Here is an 18,545-nt window from a genome sequence, read left to right on the forward strand (position 1 = left end):
TATTGAATAATACATTTTTTATATAAAGCATAGCCAAGTTTGGAACTACATAGGATGTTTACATTTCTAATCTTGAGCAAAGAGACATCAAAAATATGATGTTAAACTTGAGAAGTTCTTTATAGATCATTAGATAATCTCCAATTAAAGCTTCCTTTTGAATTTGTAAAGGAAACCAATTAAAATCAAAATTTCCCAATCGAGCTTATTAGAGCAGTGTTGTCTGAGCAACTGAAATTCTTAACCGAAAAGAGATCCCTGGGACACGTGTCGTCCATCTGTACACTTGGGCAACCACAAAAATGGCGTTTCCTTGGTCAATGATATTGAAAGATTGGCGATCAAGAAACCAATTTCCCTTTCCTTAAATCCACACTCCAGAAATGCACCGTTTACAAAAAGGTTGAATCTTCCACCCTGCACCACCGCTTGTACATACACTTGCTTATATCCTGTACATACGACACTTTCTCACTCTCTCTCTCTCTTCAATCGTAGCCGATTATTAATTTGTTCAAATCAATTGATCGAGAAATGGCTCCCCCGCTCTCGTCCGACGAGTTTGGGGTCCAAACCCTAACCCTAATTCCGGGCCTCCCAAACGACGTCGGAGCGTTGATTCTCGCATTCGTTCCTTACTGTCACCACGCGCGCCTCAAAGTTACCTGCAAATCGTGGAGGCGATTCTTCTCCTCGAAAGCCCTAATTTCCCTCCGCCAGAATTACGTGGTGGCACCGAAATTGCTCTGTATTTTCCCGCAGGATCCTTCAATTTCGCCGCCGTATCTGTTCGACCCGAAGAATATGTGGTGGTGCCCGCTTCCGCTGATGCCCTGCAACCCGCACGTGTATGGGCTGACGAATTTCATCTCCGTCGCGGTGGGGCCCCACCTCTACGTCCTCGGCGGGTCCCTCTTCGACACCCGGTCGTTCCCCCTGGATCGGCCATCGCCGTCTTCCTCGGTGTATCGTTTTGATTTCGCGGCCTTGTCTTGGGAATCGGTGTCCCCAATGATCACGCCTCGGGGCAGTTTCGCGTGCGCGGCGGTGCCTGAGCGCGGGAAGATATTGGTGGCCGGGGGCGGGTCCCGGCACACGATGTTTGGGGCGGCTGGGAGTAGGATGAGCTCGGTGGAGATGTATGATATAGGGAATGACGAGTGGGTGGCGTTGGATGGCTTGCCCAGGTTCCGAGCTGGGTGTGTTGGGTTTTACATTGGGAGGGAGTTTTGGGTGATGGGAGGATACGGGGAGTCGAGGACGGTGCTGGGTGTATTTCCGGTGGATGAGTATTATAGGGATACGGTGGTGATGGAGGTGACGAATGGCGGGAAGTGGAGGGAGCTTGGAGATATGTGGGAGGAAGGGGAAAGGAGGAGGCTGGGGAAGATTGTTGTGGCTCAAGGGGAAATATTCATGCTTGACAGAGGTGAAATATTCAGGTAAATTCTGTTGTGGTGTGGACTTTAGTTTTCTGTTATTGCAAGCATTGAAATGACTTTTGAATGTAGCATGTGTAATGCATAGGGCATTGTCATTTGCTGTTATGTTTCTTAGTTAGTTAAAATTGGTGTGCTTAGTTTTGAAAAAGCATTTGGTGTGGTGAAATTGATAGGTATGATAAGAGTTCGAATCGTTGGGGAAAGGAGACTTGTGTGCCAAAGAAGGTGAGTGATGATGCATCAGTTGGGTTTGTTGGGTTAGAGGAGGAGCTCTACTTGCTCACCCTTTTGAATGCGAGTGCGAGTGAGCCGACAACAACAGCGACAAGATCACGGCAGCACAAGAGGTCATCAACGCTGTTAATGCAGATATATAATCCTGGGCAGAGTAGATGGAGGTCAGTTATTGTAAAGCCACCTTTTCATCAGTCCTTAGATTTTAGAACAACTGTAATGTGCCCCATCCGATTGTAGATCTTTCTTCTCATTGGGAATACTTATGATCATTGTTTGTTGCAATAAATCCCAATCTGATCATCATCATCATCATCACCATCACCACCCATATATGTATATAATTCAATGGTTTTGTGTGATGACACTGGCATAAACGGGAAAATTTCACTTAAAACTGCACTCTACTAGTATTATTTTGTTAATTTCTTTTTGAAAATTAAATAAATTGCCTGCAGATGTTTACACATCCCAATTAGTAGGCAATGAAGTAATTGTACAACCTCAAAATAAATTATGTTAATTTCAACGAATATATGTGAGGTCATCAATCAGACAATTTGAGTAAGCTGTTACCGAAATTTTGGGTTCCTGAAAACTATTTACTGAAACCGAGCTACAATGAGTATTTGGTTTACCAATCACTAAAGGCACATTCTGGTTTTCTTGTATGACCAATTTCTTATCATCGAATAAATCCGATCGGCATAGCATCCAGTTGCAAAATGCTGTTGATCTGACAGCCTCATCGTCCTCCAATGCATCATCTGGTACACCTCTTCGTCAAGATGTTTCTCCGAGCAATTCCTTCAAACTGTCGCCTACTTCAAAGTCAAATCAAACGTCAAGAAATTTGATGCTCATAAGGTAGAAATGCAGAGCATCAACAGCACTTTAGAAGTACATAGCATCAACAAGTGAACTAAATATGGTTAGCATCAAAGCTCTAATTTTTAAACCTTGGATCGACTTTCCTCGCTGGGCTCAATACCACTTAAGTTTTAGTATGAAAGTATTATGCCATTAACTCGTGAATAAGCTATTCCAATATTCACTTTGAAAATATAAATTACTTTCCAAATGTCTAGCTTGTGGAATAACACGTGAGTCGAATAATTTACAAGTCACGACGCGATGCTCCTAATCCACGCCAAACCACAATTTTACTAACTCGTGAATTTCGCAAATTTCAACAAACGTGTATTCCACGAAATGCTTGACAAACATTTTTCGCTTATTTAACAAGTCAATATTTCTTAAATAATTTAACTCATATCCAAAATTAACATATTTTATTCATTCAATTCACTTGCGAGTTGCGAGTAGATTGCAATGAAATATTATAATTGATGTATACATCAAACTTATTACTGGTGTATAGCAGTTATGTATCAAGTACTTATAATTATCTTATTTTCCGCCCAAAATATATGACCCTTTCAATTTCTCAGTTTCTTTGCAAATCCTGGTAGTCAATAGTCAGCTTTTGCATTTTCAACCAAGAAAATTTGAAATCACACATGATCATCATTTACTTCCATACATTATATATACACACAGAATCTCAAACCATTACACTCACCATTTTTTACTGTTATTTGCAACATTGTTTAATCTGAACCCAAAAATTATTAAAACTTTGCTGCTTTCAGGAACAAGATGATGTCCAAAAAAGCAATCTTGGTGACTATAGTTCTAGTAGCATTTCTCACCATTAAACCATATGAAGCCACTCGAGTTCTTAACGAAGAAGAAGAGCAATGGCTGAGGAGGGGCCAATACCTCCTACAGCCGCTGTTGCAGCATCGTTCTATTCCACCACCGGGCCCAAACCCCTGCTCATGGGTCCCCAGCAAGGGAAGTAGGACATGCACTACCAGCATCGGCCAGCGCAACTTTGCTGGCCGTGCAACAGCATATCCTCCCCCTCCTCCAAAGCAAAGTTTTGAGTTTGGTGTTGCTGCTAAGAGGATATAAATTCAACTGCGAACAGCACTCAGCAAACAAAATCTGCAATTGACAAGAAACACAGTTTCACAAATCACATATTTTTGGCAAAATAGCTTTAAGATTCTTTCTTTTCTTTTTTGCTTTCAATTCGTATTTCTTTGGTTCAAGAACCAATTATTTCCTCTGTTTGATTCTGTTCCATATATAGGTTGTGATTTAGGTGTGCATTTGGCATGTTGTAACAGATTATAGGAAATTGAATAATGAGATGATAAATGAACATTCCTCAGCACTATGTTTGCTAGAGTTGAAAAGGCTTAAGTTGTATTAAACCTTTGATTTTTAATTCTTCTCTTATCATCAAACATATGACTACCAATTTTAACTAAGTAAATTAGTCCTGTTACTCCTGTAGAAATTGAAATTGCATGAACACAAAAAATCGTTATCTCCAATGAAATTTCATTATCTACCTTCGTGATGTAGTAGATAATCCAAACAACAGATGGCATTCTAAAGTAATTGGACAAAAAACGTACCTCACAGAATGCAACTCACAACAAAACAGATTGATCGCTACTGTGAAAAACTTCCCAGCCAGAAGCTCATCACCAACCTCCATTGCCAAAAGAATTCTGAAGGCCGTGCCATACAAAGTGCAAAATCGAAAAAATTGACTTTTATGGATAAAGACTGCTTAATTGGACTCAAAAACTCATTCTATTTCTCAAGTTGTCCACTTGCTATCTTTAAGCTTTTACTCAGCAAAACACTCTGTTTTCCAAGCCAGAAATGGCAAAGATTGGAAGCCATATCTCGATAAACCTCCAACAACACATGGATGAGGCATAACATCATGAACTACAACTTAACTGATTCATCTGCACATTCAGCAATCAATTCTTGCAAATTTTCTAACTACATATACATGTCTGACACAAATATAGACACAGAACAAGATTTCCAAGAAAGAGCTTGTTGCATAACAGAACACAAGAGAGAGAAAGAGCTTGTTGCATAACAGAACACAAGAGAGAGAGAAAGTGAGTCAAGGGTCATGATTTAATGATAAATATGGATATGCATTAACTGAGCACAATTACAAATAGGAAGTTCTACACAATTAAAATAAGATTATCAAAACTACATCAATACACAAACAATGTTTACATTGAAAATCAATTTAAGAGGGCAGCAGCCAACTTATCCTTCAAGTGTTGAGCAGCACCATCCTGAGTGTGTATGGAGAACGTGTGGATGATTTCACCATGCTCAGTTAAGGAAATGGTGGATTCTTGTGTCGAAACTTGATGCTCTTTCAATTCCTTTATAACCCCAGATACAGGGTGAGAGTCCAGAGGGCAACTTACGCGGACAACTGCATCTTCATGCCTTTCTTGAAACTCAATATCTTGTATAGTGCAGTGATACTCATTTCCATTCAAAATCCCCTTTTCTGTTTCCATTATCCTTATCTTCGTCTGAAGATCTGCAATATAGGCAATTGCATCACCGAGCAGAGATGCTTTGTCCATCTTGGAGATATTTGGAACTACTGCTCTCAATGCATAAAAACGTTGATTGAGCTTCTCACGTCTCTGCCTTTCTGCTTCCACATGATTCAATGGTTCTTCCCTCCCATTTGCTGGCTTCCTACCCCGTTTTCTGGGCTTCCGCTCATCAGAGATGTGAAATGAATCATCCCTAGCTTGCTCAGTGTTAGAAATAATGGATTGTGACAATAGTTTCCCATCACTATCATCATTTCTGTGCCCATTTGATGAGTTTCCATACATTTGAGCACCACCTAGTGTCTGCAAATCATATGATTCCACAGAATAGACAGAATCATCTTCCACCTTAGGAGAGAAGCTAATACTAATCGGTCCTGATCTTGAACTCCCAACACTCAGTTCCTGACCAAAAATCTTTGGAGCAGCTTTAGCCTGTGCTGCTAAACTCGGTTTCACAACTATAGATTTTGTTGATTGAATAACACTCCTATCCTCAGGTATAGAACTCCTGGAGCCAATCTCCACCACCCCTGACTTTGTTGGAACAAACACCACTGTCTCCAAACGAGCCAACTTTGCCAAATATGACCTCGACTCGTAACGTTCTAAACAGCTTTTCGCATCAGAAAGCCAAATAGACCTACCAGAGTTGAATGACTGAGAGGGAATGGAAGGTTTATCAAAGGGAAAGGCAAGATACATCGATGTGAGATAAAACATCTCCACATCCGAAACTTTGTCCAACTTAGCAGCAACATTATCTTCCTCTGATCCCCCAAAGCAAGCATGAATCTTGTGCAGCACCCATCTTCTACCATCTCCATCCACTGATTTCTCATTCTTGGAAACATTACCTTCCTCGCCCTCACCTTCCTTTGGCTCCCTACAATGACCGTCGCCCCATATCAAGGCAGACCTACCAGACTTAGATTTAGAAACATGCCAATATATTGCATATGTCCAATCTGATCCCTCAACAATCTTGACCAGTGCTTGCTGCACCCCTAGATCCCCACCGGATGGAGAAAATTCCAACAGCACGTTGTTCGAGGCCAACCAAGCAAGATATTCAGCTGCTTCATTGCCCACTACCCTTTCCACCACAGCCTTATCCTCATCCTTCAACCAAAACTTACTCCCCATCTCAAACAAAAGGACACAAAAATCACAACCCTAAAAAGATTGAATAGCAAAATCTCCACCAAAAAGTTGGGCAAACAAAAAAAAAACAATAGCTCAAACCCCAATTCTCTGAACTAAATTTAGATACGAAGAGCTACAGAAACCACACATACCTGAAATCTTACATAAACCCGGTTCAATTTAATGAATCCCGTGAGTTAGCCCGAGGCTAAAGCAAGAATTATTTTTTAGGGAACCCCACATCCGAAGTAATTAAAACCCTATTATTTGGGGAAGAAAGGGTAAAGAATAAAGTTTTACCCCACCCCACCAAATAAAAAAAATGCACAAGAAAACCTAGGAATTAGGGAATTCTGGATGCTCACTGAATGAAGAATGTTGAACAAGCAACACTATCTTTATGAAGAAATAAAGGAGAAAAATAGATACAAGATGAGATGAATCTGAAAACCCAAAAGTGATACCTCGTATATAGACAGTTTGTGTAAGTGTGTGTGTGTGAAAGAGAGAAATTAGATTTGTTGGAGTATAGAATCCAAGAAAGCGCCAAAGTGAGCGGGGAGGGTAAATATCTGGATTTGATGGAGATGAGAGTAGCAAAGATTGAAAGTAGAAGAAGGTTCATGAATCTGTACAAGCGCTCGTGTATCACATGACACCCGACTCCCAAACCTCATCTCAATGCTTCAAATCATCTTTACTTCACGCGCTAATGCCGTTGTTCAACGTTGATTCACTCCACTTGCCCATTAACTGTCACCCGTACATGCCAAAACAATAGTAGGAGTAATCAAATTGGAACACAACATACTCCCATAAATAGAATAAATGTCAAAATTAGTCCTAAACATATGTCCATTTTTTTATTTTGGTTCTAAACATTATCTTTTGAATTTTTTTGTCCTGCACAAATGAAAATTTGATCATTTTGGTCCTCCGTCAACATTTCCGTTAAAAACTAACGGTCAACGGATTTAATCCTGATTTTGACCAAATTAAAATTTTAATTCTGATTTTTTACTCTCTAATTAATTTCCTAATTATTTTAGCAAATATTCATTTAAGAATTTTAGTAAATATTCTATTCTGATTTTCACGCCTCCTCCTCTGAAGGCATCGTCGCCTTCTCCTTCTCCAGCGGGCGTCTTCTCACCGCCAGCTCCTCCGCCGTCAACTGCCTCTCCCTCACCATCTATCACCCTGCCTCCATCCGACAGTGGCGCTCCATCGCCCTTGAAAGACGATGCCGTACTCAACGGAGTAGGATTGGCAGCCACCGCAGTTGGTTTCTTCGCCCTCATTTTGGTTGCTTGAACACTTCGATTTTACCCTAATTTTATTATGTTTTTCACATTCTTTGGTTCAATTTTATCGCTAAACATTGTTAAGTTAGCGATTATTCCTGTAATTAGGTTGAAATCAGAGCATTGAAACTTTCCAGCTTTAGTAACTCAACGTTAAATGTTGAAACATCAAGGAAGAGAGATTGGGGATTCAGCCGCCATTGGAGTACAGTGATCTGAGCTTTGATTCCTGGGATTAGGTTATTATATTCATATTTTGTTTTTGTTTTATTTTTTAGATTTGCTTTCACTTGTTCAATTTTTGTCAATTTATTTAAATCAATTTTAAAAGTCTAATTTAATTCTAATTAGGGAATATTTAATTCTAATTTTAAAAGAATAATTATAAAAATAATTAGGGAATTAATTAGGGAGTAAAAAATCAGAATTAAAAGTTTAATTTGGTCAAAATCGGATTAAAGCCGTTGACCGTTAGTTTTTAACAGAAATGTTGACGGAGAACCAAAATGATCAAATTTCCATATGTGCAGGACCAAAAAATGCAAAAGATAATGTTTAAGACCAAAAACGTAAAATGACCATATGTTCAGGACCAATTTTGACCTTTACTCCCCACAGAAATACGTCACTTGTCACATGAATAATTCATTGAATTTGCTTACATTTGCAATTTTCTACTTTGGATAGATTTTACATTTATGATGGTCTAAATTTTGGGATTTCCTAGTGTTAGTGTAAGGTCCATCTAATTTAGGGTAGTTTGAAAAAATAAATTGATTTGAGATGAAATAATAAGGAAAGGGGTAATCCTGGTAGCATGAAAAAATAGGGGAGGTGTAAAGGGGTAAGGTTGACCTATATACCATTTCTCTAATCCTTTGCCTTCTCCACATCTCCGAACCCCCTTCAACTCTGTCGCTGCCCTTCAAAATTTTCTGAGCTCCCTTTGCCCTCTAATTTTTCAAGTATATTCAATTCTCTCCCTCCTCTTTTCTCACGACATGTAAACCAAATCTATATTCCCGCGCCAAAATAGTTTGTTGTTTTAGTTTATGCAAGTTAGATCCGTGTGTGATTTCATGAATAAATTCAGATTTTAGGCCCGCGATTTGTTCGGTTTAGTTTCTGTTACCCTTTCTACTTAAGTGTATCGGTTGATTTCTGGTTTCGATTCGTTAGAAGATGTTTGGATTTTTCAGTGGTTTAATTTCAGGTTTTTGTGGTCGCTGAATTTTGCTCGCTGCATGTTGTACCCAAATAATTAATCTTGCTAATCTCTTTATTATTTTCTTACTTTCTTCGATGCTCCTCTCAATGAGTTATGTTTGATTAGGGATTCGGGCTTTATGGATGTTGCTTTTCCTTTAGTTTATGCAGGAATTTGATGTGAATGTATAACTTTCTTGTGTTTGTTTGGGTTCATTTTTTTGGCTGGCAGATTCTTTAAGGTTTTGTTTGCCAAATTGTATGTGTTGTATGTGATTTAGTCGTTAAAACTTTCAAAATGAAAAGAGACTTAATACTATCAAGGGGAGTGATCAATTGCTAACTCATCCCTTAGTTGCTAACTACAACTAATTTAAGACCATAAGATTTTAGAAATCTTGTGGTCTACAATTTGTCATGTGTAATTTCGTTTTTCATTTTTTAATATTAAAAAGATAATATCAATTATCAAATTTAGGGTTTAGAAATATAATGTCAATACAGTGTATAAAATACATCAACACGAAGACATAATAATATCAACACAATTTCATATTGACATTTTACAAGCATAATATTAACATATTATGTAAGGTGTATTGACATAAATCTGTTCGTCAAAAATACGAAAATTCAATAAAAAAATTCAATTTTTTTTCAAATTTTGACATCGGAACATATGCATGTAGTATATCGTTGGAATCCTTACAAAATTATCTTTAATTTGATATATGTTATATGAATTTAAAGTTTTGGGATTTCTTTTAAAAGTTAGTTATAACTAACTTGACATTAATACCCCTATTGATTTTTATTAGAATTAATCCTATAGCCTTATTGACGTTTTTTGTTGATCGTATTGACATTTCGTGGTTGATGATCTATGCCTTTAATTTGAATATCTAATGGCTATTATTGAATTGTATTTAGCAATTAAGCATTTAGTTAGCAATATAACACTCCTCATACTATCAATTACTCATTGTGTGGTTAAGAATATTATCATTACTGTTTGTCTAATGTTTCCATAGACATTAAGGGCTTGTTCAGTTTCTTGGAAATACCAAGGATTGGACCCAAATCTAGGATAAATCTGAAGTTCAGATTGTTTGACTAATTTCTTGAAGGCCTTAGATATAGGTTTGGCCCGTACTGTTCCATTTTGAAATAGGCTATAACAAATCTTGGCTGAGAGCTGGTTTTTGAAACTGGGATGGCCCCACAAACCCAGAAATATTGTGCAGATTACACTATTGCCCCCGTCGTTTTTGTTCCATGCTAACTAAGCATCACATAATGAACACGAGTTGGTGGGCCATCTCCATTCAATTCTAACTTAGATATAAATCTGCTTAATTTTAAATAGGAAACTGAACATGCCCTAAATGTAATGATAATGTCTTTGTGTTATTTGTTTTACTACCCAATGCTTGAGCAAAATGGAGCAAAATAACTGTTGTTTTGTAGGATGAGCTACTGATATGATGAAATTTGTGTATTCGAAAATATGCCCTAGTTGTTAATTGTGTTTAATTAATTTTAGCCCCAAATATGCTAAAAGGTTTGGAAGGCTTTCACAATAAGAATCGTGCTAGCTTAGTGTTATAACAAGTGGTGAATTAGGATCTTGTAATCGGACAATGAGATATGACATCAGTTCATAACTTACACTTTGGTGTTGGGCATAGTCATAACTTGGAAACTGGACATAGTAGTCCCTTAGTAACGTTGGCCGAGAACCATGACCATGATCTCGACTTGAGGTCAGTAGAAGGTGGTGATATAGGTATGGGACATGAAGATATTGGTCATGGTTATTTTTTGTCTCCAATGATCAACCAAGACATGACTCTTTCACACTGTGAAGATGGAGAATATGATCATGAGTATGGTAAAGGTAGCGAGTATGAAAATAAGTATGATCCACTTGATCAGAAAGTGTTACATGCTGAAAGTATAGAGACGGGACATAGTCAGGAAGCGAGTGGTGCAGACAACCATGATAGGCGACTAACTGCTACATCAGATGTCGATGAATTGCATTTTTCTGAGGATAATGAATTGGTTGTGTTGGAGAACTACGAGATTGATGAAAACTTTGAGGTTATGCATCAGAACACTGAATTGGTTGTTGTCTCTTTTCCACTTCATTCCATTAAGCAGCCTCAAGTTCTAACCTCGTCTCCTATTGTTCAATCTCGAACTTTGTCTCATTTATCTACACATGAATTTATTGTTAATACAAGTGGTGCAAATGAAATTAAGTTCAACGAGTCATATATATAGAGTTGAAAAAAAGAATAAAAAAATGCTGACGTCCGCCGGGACGTTCATCGAGTCACCACAATGGCGGACGACTAGACGGACGTCCGCTCACACCCGGGGACGACCTCTCGTCCGTCCTCGGCTCGTCCGTCACAATAGTGGACGTCCCGGACGGACGACCCGCTCGCCGGTCGGACGTACGTCCGTTATTGTGGATGCTCTTATGAAATTTGTCATGATTCAAAATACTCACCTTTCGTCTAAATTCCCAGAGAAGTTGGCACACTTTCCTTTTTAGTTTGTCCCACAAAAAATGTCACATTTCCCTTTTTGGAAAAAGTTCTCTCTCACATGAATATAAAAATTATATTTTCTCTCTCTCTCACATGAATATAAAAATTATATTTTCTCTCTCCATTTAACACACAAAATAAAATCTCATAAAATCTCGTGTCATTTTCAAAGTATGCCAACTTCTCTGGGACGGAGGGAGTACCTATATACTTATTTCACTTAAATTTATTCCTACTAAAAAAATAAATGTACTCCTACGTAACAAGATTCTAATAAAGGTGTCATAAAAAAATTATATTAGTAGTTGCATTGCTTTGTAGTATTCCCTATCTATTTTGTTATACCAATCAATGATAATATGTGTACCTATGGAAATTCAAATTGCAGATGGACAAGCTTAAATGAGTAACCAAATATCAAAATAACAACATTACAAGTTTTAGTTAAATAATAATAATAATAATAATAATAATAATAATAATAACAATAATAACAATAATAATAATAATAATAATAATAATAATAATAATAATAATAAATAATGGTGTAATACACTTTGAAGGTTTAGAAAAATAAACATAGCAACTACGAAACTTTGAAAGATTTTTAGAAAACCCATAGTTTGGTCAGCAAATTATGCTTATGGAATATTAATTTATTTGAATTTATTTTAATTACGTACTTTTAAATCTGGGCAAGTGATTCCGAAACGCGGTTAGAATTCGTCCTTCCCGATTTTCCCAATTTTGCGCCCAAATTTGATTTCTCTTGGAAAAAAAACCCTAATTCCAAAATCGAGCTACGCCAAGGAACCCTTCAATCAATCCTGTTGCTACCAAGGTAGAAGTATTTCATCAGCGTTTTCCGTTTCTCGATTTCTCTCTTCTCTCTTCTCGTTGTATATGGGAAATTTGCAAATTCATCGTTATCTAAGATTTTTTTCATGCGACTAGTTTAATTTGATCAAATAAATTCATTTTGGTGATTACGGAATATTTCAGATTTGACGTATCAGCTTTCCTCCTGTATTTTCAGTGCTCTGCCTCGTTTGAACCCTAAAACGATCCGTTTAATCGAGCAAGCAGAAGGATGGCGATTGCAAGAACTGGTGTTTTTGTAGACGACTATTTGGAGTGTGAGATGTTCTTAACACTACTTCTTATACACACGCATATATACACTCATATATATCCAAAAATTTTATGAAAGAAAAGGTTATAACTGTGTCATTATTTGTGTGCAAAGATTCTAGCACACTGCCGGCGGAGCTTCAGAGGCTTCTCAATACCATTCGAGAACTGGACGAACGTTCACAAGGTTCCGTTATGCTATTTTTACAGAAATGCAACGGATCTTCATGTTATGATATGCTAAGCTCAGAAGTTTAATTAATTTCTACTGTTCTCTGTGTAAATGTTTGTGTACAGCCATGATAAACCATACAAGGCAGCAAACAAAGTATTGTTTGGGTTTGGCATCTCAAGGCGGTTCATTCTCCACGAAGATGGAGGACGATGAGTTGTCTGAAAAGCTGCGAAAAGAAATTGAAGCAAACCAGGACAATGCCTTTCGCCTCTGCACTGAGAAGGTTCTACTTGCCAGACAAGCTCACGACCTTGTAAGTCGGTGACATGGATGCTTATGTCTTGGAACTTTGCAAGGTTTCCTTGTTATTGCATCATCAATAGTAGAAATATATAAAAAAAATTTGGGAGGGGGGAAATAGCATGTTTGCGCTTCATTGTCGATAAAGAGCATGTTCTTGGAGTAGATACTTTTAGGTTATTTTTCGTCTTGATCTATGTTTCATGTTTGTTACAAGCACTGACACTTTGGTTGATTAACAAGATACGCCCATCATTATCCTTAAATTCAGAGCTGATAATTTTCCTGCTTTGGGACCTTCCTTCAGATTGATAGTCACATAAAACGTCTTGATGAGGATTTGAATAACTTTGCAGAAGATCTCAAACAAGGTGCGGCTACTCGCTCATCTTAAAGTTTTTCTCATGTAGTTGCAATGCGAGTAATAAAACTAGCAATACCTATATAACAAATCTTACTTGACAAACATATTCTAGCTTTTAAGCCTCATTGCTTGTTGACCATTCAACTTGGTTTTCACGTAGTAAGTGCAGTTGTATGAACGAGAAATATCGATATCTGAATTTCTAATAGATGCCAAAACATGTAAGGTAAGATATGCTGAAAATTAGATGATTCCTTTACCACAGCATGAAGGTGACACATGCCAACCCCATTGATCCAAAGCATAGATTTCCTATTCTGAAAGTGGTTAGGAAATGCATACCCCCCCCCCCTCCCCCCACCTTCCCAAAAAAGTTATCTTCTTGTATGTGTTGGAAAGGCATTGTCTACATGGAAATGGTTTAGCTTTTGCACTGATGGTGATTATTGTAGTGATGGCCAATGTCATTGGCGTTAAGTCATTAACATTTTTTGAGTTTTGCAGAAGGAAAAATAGCACCAGATGAGCCAGCTGTGCTTCCTCCATTACCTTTAGTCCCTAAAGGTGAAAAACGCAAGCCACCATATGGAACACCTCAATCGAAGAGGCTTGATTACAAGGAGAGAGATTGGGATAGGGAGCGTGACAGAGATTTTGAGCTTATGCCTCCTCCTGGAAGCCTCAAGAAAGACTTTGCTTCACCCGTTGAACTTGATCAACCCATTGATCCAAATGAACCTACTTACTGTGTCTGCCATCAGGTCAAAGCCTCTGTTAATTTTTACACTCATTATCAATTTCTAGTGTTTATGCTGTTGAGGTTAATACTTCACCATGTTTGCAGGTATCTTTTGGAGATATGATTGCATGCGACAATGAAAACGTAAGTCAATCATCCCTTTGTTTGATCAGTTTTTGTCGCATAAAGAATGTTGGTAAGTATTTTTTGTTTTGGACAGTGCCAAGGAGGTGAATGGTTTCATTATGCATGTGTTGGGCTTACTCCTGAGACTAGATTTAAGGGAAAGTGGTATTGCCCGACGTGCAGGCAGGTACCACACCACTGAAGATGCATGTATATTGCTCTACACTTTGACAAATTCAATCTACCTAAAAAAGTAGCTGGGTACTAGTAACGATTGATTTTGCAACGATTGTAATTGATTTTTTTTCCGCGCTGCACTACCTTCCTCCTTTTGCATTCGTTTATGTTATCTTTATATATCTCTCAATCTGTTCATCATAACTAATTTTAATTTTTTTTATCACCCTCCTTACTGAATATTCTTTGAATTTGAAAACATAGCAGCCTCTTGTTTATCATCGAAGTATTTTGTTTGTATAATATTTCAGGTTCGAAATATAAAATCTTGCGGTAAACCTAACAGAATCAGTAGCTGTTTCATGCACAACGATGGTACCTTGATTAATTAAGATCGCATCGCTGAGTGTTTTGTCAACTAACCAAATTCAAGTATCAAGAATTTTATTATTACTCCAACTCGAGAAAAATAAAAAAAATCCACAATTTATTAGAAAAGAGGTGAGGGAGCTTCTGCTGTGTTGCATAATAGTGAGATTGGGATGTGAAGGTTCAGGGAGTCAATTGTTTAAATACAGTTAAACAAAAGTAGGTGTGAAGATTAGTTGCGGTGCTCATGAATATTTTGACAGAAATTATATTAATCCTGACTTACACACGGCTTCATGTCACTGCCAAATGGTGTTCCAATGTGCTAGGAATAGGATTGATTGATAATAATAATTCAAGCTAATCCGACATATACCTTGATGGAATGATTGATTTCACATGCTCAACAATCTTATCCTTCAAATAAACAGAGTAATATTGTATTTTATCAATCAATCTACTTGGTAGTATCATTTAACTCAACATACTATTCGCAACAACAGAGTTCACATACACAAGAATGAAGATGATTGTTTAGTGGTATATGAGTATATCCATTACCAATTCCTTAGAGAAATTTATAGAAAGGAGGAGATTAAAAACCATTGAACTCATGAACTTACAATGAGACTTGCGATCACAAGCAAATAACAGGCAATACCAAGGCAAAAGAGGCAAGATTTTGAGAAAGAAGAAGCTTTTGTGATTTAATTTGAGGAAAACAAGGTGTAATCCAAAACCTAAAAACAAAAATAAAGGAAAAAAGAAGAATATAATGGTTGACGGATCCGTAATGAATGTACAACACTATCCCTACAAGCGAACGCCGATTCCAAAACCACCCTTCCGATCACTTTTTCCCTTTCTTCCCAACGGCTGCCTTCTTTGCCGGAGACTTGACAGTTTTCGCCTGAGCTTTCTTCGCCGCCGGAGCCTTCTTAATAGCATCAATTGGCGTTGTCTTCCGCCCCGGATTAGTCCTCGTTGACGTTCTCGTTGCCTTAGCCGGCGGTTTCTTCGCAATTTCCGGCGCCTTCCTCTTCGTTGCGGCCTTCGCTTTCGCAGGAGCTGCTGCCTTTGGCTTCGCTGCGGGTTTAGCCTTCACAGCCGCTTTCGGCTTCGCTGCAACAGTTTTAGGCTTTGCTGCGGCGGTTTTAGGCTTGGCTGCTGCAGTTTTAGGCTTCGGCTTGGGTTTGGCAGCAGCGACCTTCTCCTTGGAAGCGGCGGCTTTGGACTTCAGCTTCGAGGCAGTCGCCGGCTTCTTCTTAGCCGGCGCAGCAGCAACAGCCGGAACCGGCTTTTGAGAGCGCGCAGAGGGCAATTTAAACGAGTTTTTCACTTTAGCAAGCTTCTCGTTCGCCACGAGCTTCTTCAATTGAACGAGCAAAACCTTCCGGAAATTCGCCGGCAAATTCTTCTCCTTATCCTCAATGAACTTTGTGATCGCGTATTGGCTTGATCCCGTCCTATCCTTGAGCGTGGCGATTGCGTCCTTAATCATCTGCATTCACATAAAACAAATCGAATCGATTAAGAACCCAATTCATCGATTACAAAATCAAATTATTCCAAAAAAACGATAATATTCATACGGAAATGGTTTAATTTAATCACCTCAAAGTAAGGAGGGTGAGAGGAATTCCGGTTCCTCGGGGCAGGAACCTTCTTCTTCTTCGCCTCTTTCGGTGCAGAAACCTTCTTCACCGTTGCGGATTTCTCCGGAGCTTTCTCATCGTTAGCTGTCTCCTCCGCGATGCCTGCGGCTGCAGTCGCCTCCACCGCTAGCTCATTCGGGAGAATCGGCTCTTCTGTGGTAGCCATGGATAATTCGCAGCTGAAATTAGGGTTTGGAGATTGAGGAAATTTAGGGAAATGAAGGGAATCTAGATCGAATTCTGTGTGTGTGGTATTAACGGAGAAAAATTGGGTGGATTTAAATAGTGAGAGTTGGATTTCATTTCATGAAGACGAAATCTGATTGGCTGGAAGCTGGTTCACGCGGATTCAGAAATTTTGAATATGGACCGTAAGATGGATTTCAATCTACGCTCATCTCCCGCTTAAAGAATTGCGCATGGATGGCGTAGCTTGGCAAAGTTAGTAGGTTTAATGGAGTGGGATGTGTTTTTCAGCTACACTAATTTGGACAGAACTTGAGCTATGTTTAATGGATTGGGATGGAAAGTGTTTCACTTTGTAGGGAATTTCATAAGCTTTCTGAAGCATGGTCATTTAGGCCGAGAAGATTATTGGTTACGGAGATATTTGGTTTAGAAGTTACAGTGGTCGGGACATGTGTTTTCGTGGATAGTGTTGTACTTCTTCAACGTTGCGCAAAAATGCTCGGAAGAAATTTTGTATTTTAACATTGAATACGTTGCTGGCTTAATGTAGGATTGTATTGGGTCCGTAATCATGAAAATTTAACAAGTTTTGATTGGAAAATTATCGATACAAAGATAGTCGAAGTTGAACATATTTTTACTATTAGACTTGAAGCAATAATTTCGTATTTCTACCGATCAATTTTATTTTGAAGATTGTTATTTCATTAGCTTATTTTCTACTAGGGATTGTTGATTGTATCTAAACACACACATTTGGCTTAGTTGCATATAGAAGGTATGGAGTAACACAAACAAAAAAAAAGTGGAATTCATTGTTTTTATTAGTACTACGTTGATTATTCCATAGGATTTCAAAGTCGTTGTTTGTTCATTGGTTATGGTATGTAAAAATGTCATTTTCTGTTAGTCAAATAACGATATTATCATATTAGGCATTGAGAAAACTAGGATGAAACCATAACACTAAGATTACCACAAGCTAAATGTAAGTTGAGTCCAACTAGTTATGAAGACCATCACGTCCCAATTGAAATATTCAAAATTCATTGTATCCAATAAATTCATATGTTTATAGACCACGTCCCAAATGAAACCATTCAGAATTCCATATATAGATTTATATAATTAACAAGCATAATTGAAATATAATGATTATAAAAATTTCAATGGACAAAATTAGTGCAAGTTCAACTGCCAAACGACACAATAATCTCTTAATTGGTAGTTTCACGTCTAAAAACGCCTAATTATTTCCTAACGCTTGAAACTAATCGACGTATCAGATTGCAGAAAATCATCACTAATTTGATTAATAAATTTGTAGACTTGTAGTAACGTATACAGATAACGCTGCAAGGATAATAATCTAGACAAAATTCGATTCTTATTGAAACCGTAGTTATAAAAATCAGGAAACATGGTCTTTATAAAATCCCTTAAGAAAAATTATTAGACGTTCTCGCTAGCTTTCATCACAAAGTTCCTAAAATATTTGCCCTATTATATTGCAAGTCTTTCAAGATATACCGACTTGACCGGTTAATTTTTTTCAACGTGTATCAAGTTCATGTCTCGACTACTAGACTACTCCCATCCACAATCTTCACTCAACCTTCCAATTTTTTCATAAAATATTTATTTCTTTGTCATCCACCTACACAATCTCCAACTTATATAAATGTTACTCTCATTGATGACCTCAATACAACCTGATAAAATATTTTTCACATCACAATTCTTAATATAAAATCCTTCCATCCTCGATACAAGACCTAGTTTGATTGAGCACGAGTGCTTTTTTTTTTTGTTTTTTTTTGAGAAAAGAAGAAAATTTTATATATATTAAGATGTTTCTTCTGATACAATAGTCAAAACATTTTTAGGAATAAAATTTACACCCACAAAATTTTGACACCTAAATAACAAGTGAGCAATACGATTACAATCTCTAGGGATGAAATTAAAT

The 18,545-nt window shown here is 37.7% G+C and overlaps 4 protein-coding genes across 6 annotated transcripts; 2 read left to right on the forward strand and 2 right to left on the reverse strand.

The window, feature by feature from the left end:
- The first annotated feature begins 133 nt into the window (after positions 1-133).
- Positions 134-1,991, forward strand: LOC125205481 (Galactose oxidase/kelch repeat superfamily protein). The gene is made up of 2 exons (XM_048104449.2): positions 134-1,442; positions 1,616-1,991. Exons 1-2 carry the CDS (start codon positions 535-537, stop codon positions 1,914-1,916), a joined length of 1,209 nt encoding a protein of 402 aa, XP_047960406.1. The 5' UTR covers positions 134-534; the 3' UTR covers positions 1,917-1,991.
- A 2,180-nt stretch (positions 1,992-4,171) lies between these two features.
- On the reverse strand, positions 4,172-7,004 carry LOC125205480 (basic helix-loop-helix (bHLH) DNA-binding superfamily protein). 2 transcript variants are annotated; one of them, XM_089061157.1, is made up of 2 exons: positions 4,830-7,004; positions 4,172-4,284 (listed from the first exon to the last, which is right to left on the reverse strand). In XM_089061157.1, the coding sequence occupies exons 1-2, from the start codon at positions 6,281-6,283 to the stop codon at positions 4,203-4,205; spliced, it is 1,536 nt and encodes a 511-aa protein (XP_088917283.1). In that variant the 5' UTR covers positions 6,284-7,004; the 3' UTR covers positions 4,172-4,202. The 2 variants fall into 2 exon arrangements, with proteins under 2 accessions (XP_088917283.1, XP_047960405.1); XM_048104448.2 differs by lacking the exon at positions 4,172-4,284 and having other exon boundaries at positions 4,671-6,283; positions 6,436-7,001.
- Positions 7,005-12,031: 5,027 nt separating this feature from the next.
- Positions 12,032-14,553, forward strand: ING2 (PHD finger protein-like protein). Of its 2 annotated transcripts, none has more exons than XM_048102921.2 (8): positions 12,032-12,192; positions 12,388-12,487; positions 12,598-12,669; positions 12,780-12,970; positions 13,265-13,328; positions 13,826-14,082; positions 14,166-14,204; positions 14,281-14,553. In XM_048102921.2, exons 2-8 carry the CDS (start codon positions 12,442-12,444, stop codon positions 14,386-14,388), a joined length of 777 nt encoding a protein of 258 aa, XP_047958878.1. In that variant the 5' UTR covers positions 12,032-12,192; positions 12,388-12,441; the 3' UTR covers positions 14,389-14,553. The 2 variants fall into 2 exon arrangements, with proteins under 2 accessions (XP_047958878.1, XP_047958879.1); XM_048102922.2 differs by having other exon boundaries at positions 12,044-12,192; positions 12,354-12,487.
- Positions 14,554-15,412: 859 nt separating this feature from the next.
- LOC125203193 (uncharacterized) lies at positions 15,413-16,644 on the reverse strand. The gene is made up of 2 exons (XM_048101499.2): positions 16,347-16,644; positions 15,413-16,233 (listed from the first exon to the last, which is right to left on the reverse strand). Exons 1-2 carry the CDS (start codon positions 16,551-16,553, stop codon positions 15,583-15,585), a joined length of 858 nt encoding a protein of 285 aa, XP_047957456.1. The 5' UTR covers positions 16,554-16,644; the 3' UTR covers positions 15,413-15,582.
- Positions 16,645-18,545: the final 1,901 nt, after the last annotated feature.

The sequence above is a fragment of the Salvia hispanica genome, chromosome 6, assembly GCF_029641045.1.
Source record: "Salvia hispanica isolate PSC_SH4W2 chromosome 6, Shi_PSC_v1, whole genome shotgun sequence".
NCBI lineage: Eukaryota > Viridiplantae > Streptophyta > Magnoliopsida > Lamiales > Lamiaceae > Salvia > Salvia hispanica.

Excerpts from the sequence above, each read along its gene's own strand:
- LOC125205481 (XM_048104449.2), top strand. The coding sequence starts at position 535 with ATGGCTCCCCCGCTCTCGTCCGACGAGTTTGGGGTCCAAACCCTAACC. Across the intron at positions 1,443-1,615 it reads GACAGAGGTGAAATATTCAG|GTATGATAAGAGTTCGAATC; the intron begins GTAAATTCTGTT and ends TGAAATTGATAG.
- ING2 (XM_048102921.2), top strand. The coding sequence starts at position 12,442 with ATGGCGATTGCAAGAACTGGTGTTTTTGTAGACGACTATTTGGAGT. Across the intron at positions 12,488-12,597 it reads TGTAGACGACTATTTGGAGT|ATTCTAGCACACTGCCGGCG; the intron begins GTGAGATGTTCT and ends TTGTGTGCAAAG. Across the intron at positions 13,329-13,825 it reads TGCAGAAGATCTCAAACAAG|AAGGAAAAATAGCACCAGAT; the intron begins GTGCGGCTACTC and ends TGAGTTTTGCAG.
- LOC125205480 (XM_089061157.1), bottom strand. The coding sequence starts at position 6,283 with ATGGGGAGTAAGTTTTGGTTGAAGGATGAGGATAAGGCTGTGGTGGAA. Across the intron at positions 4,285-4,829 it reads GCTCAACACTTGAAGGATAA|ACTTTGTATGGCACGGCCTT; the intron begins GTTGGCTGCTGC and ends TTTCGATTTTGC.
- LOC125203193 (XM_048101499.2), bottom strand. The coding sequence starts at position 16,553 with ATGGCTACCACAGAAGAGCCGATTCTCCCGAATGAGCTAGCGGTGGAG. Across the intron at positions 16,234-16,346 it reads CTCACCCTCCTTACTTTGAG|ATGATTAAGGACGCAATCGC; the intron begins GTGATTAAATTA and ends ATGTGAATGCAG.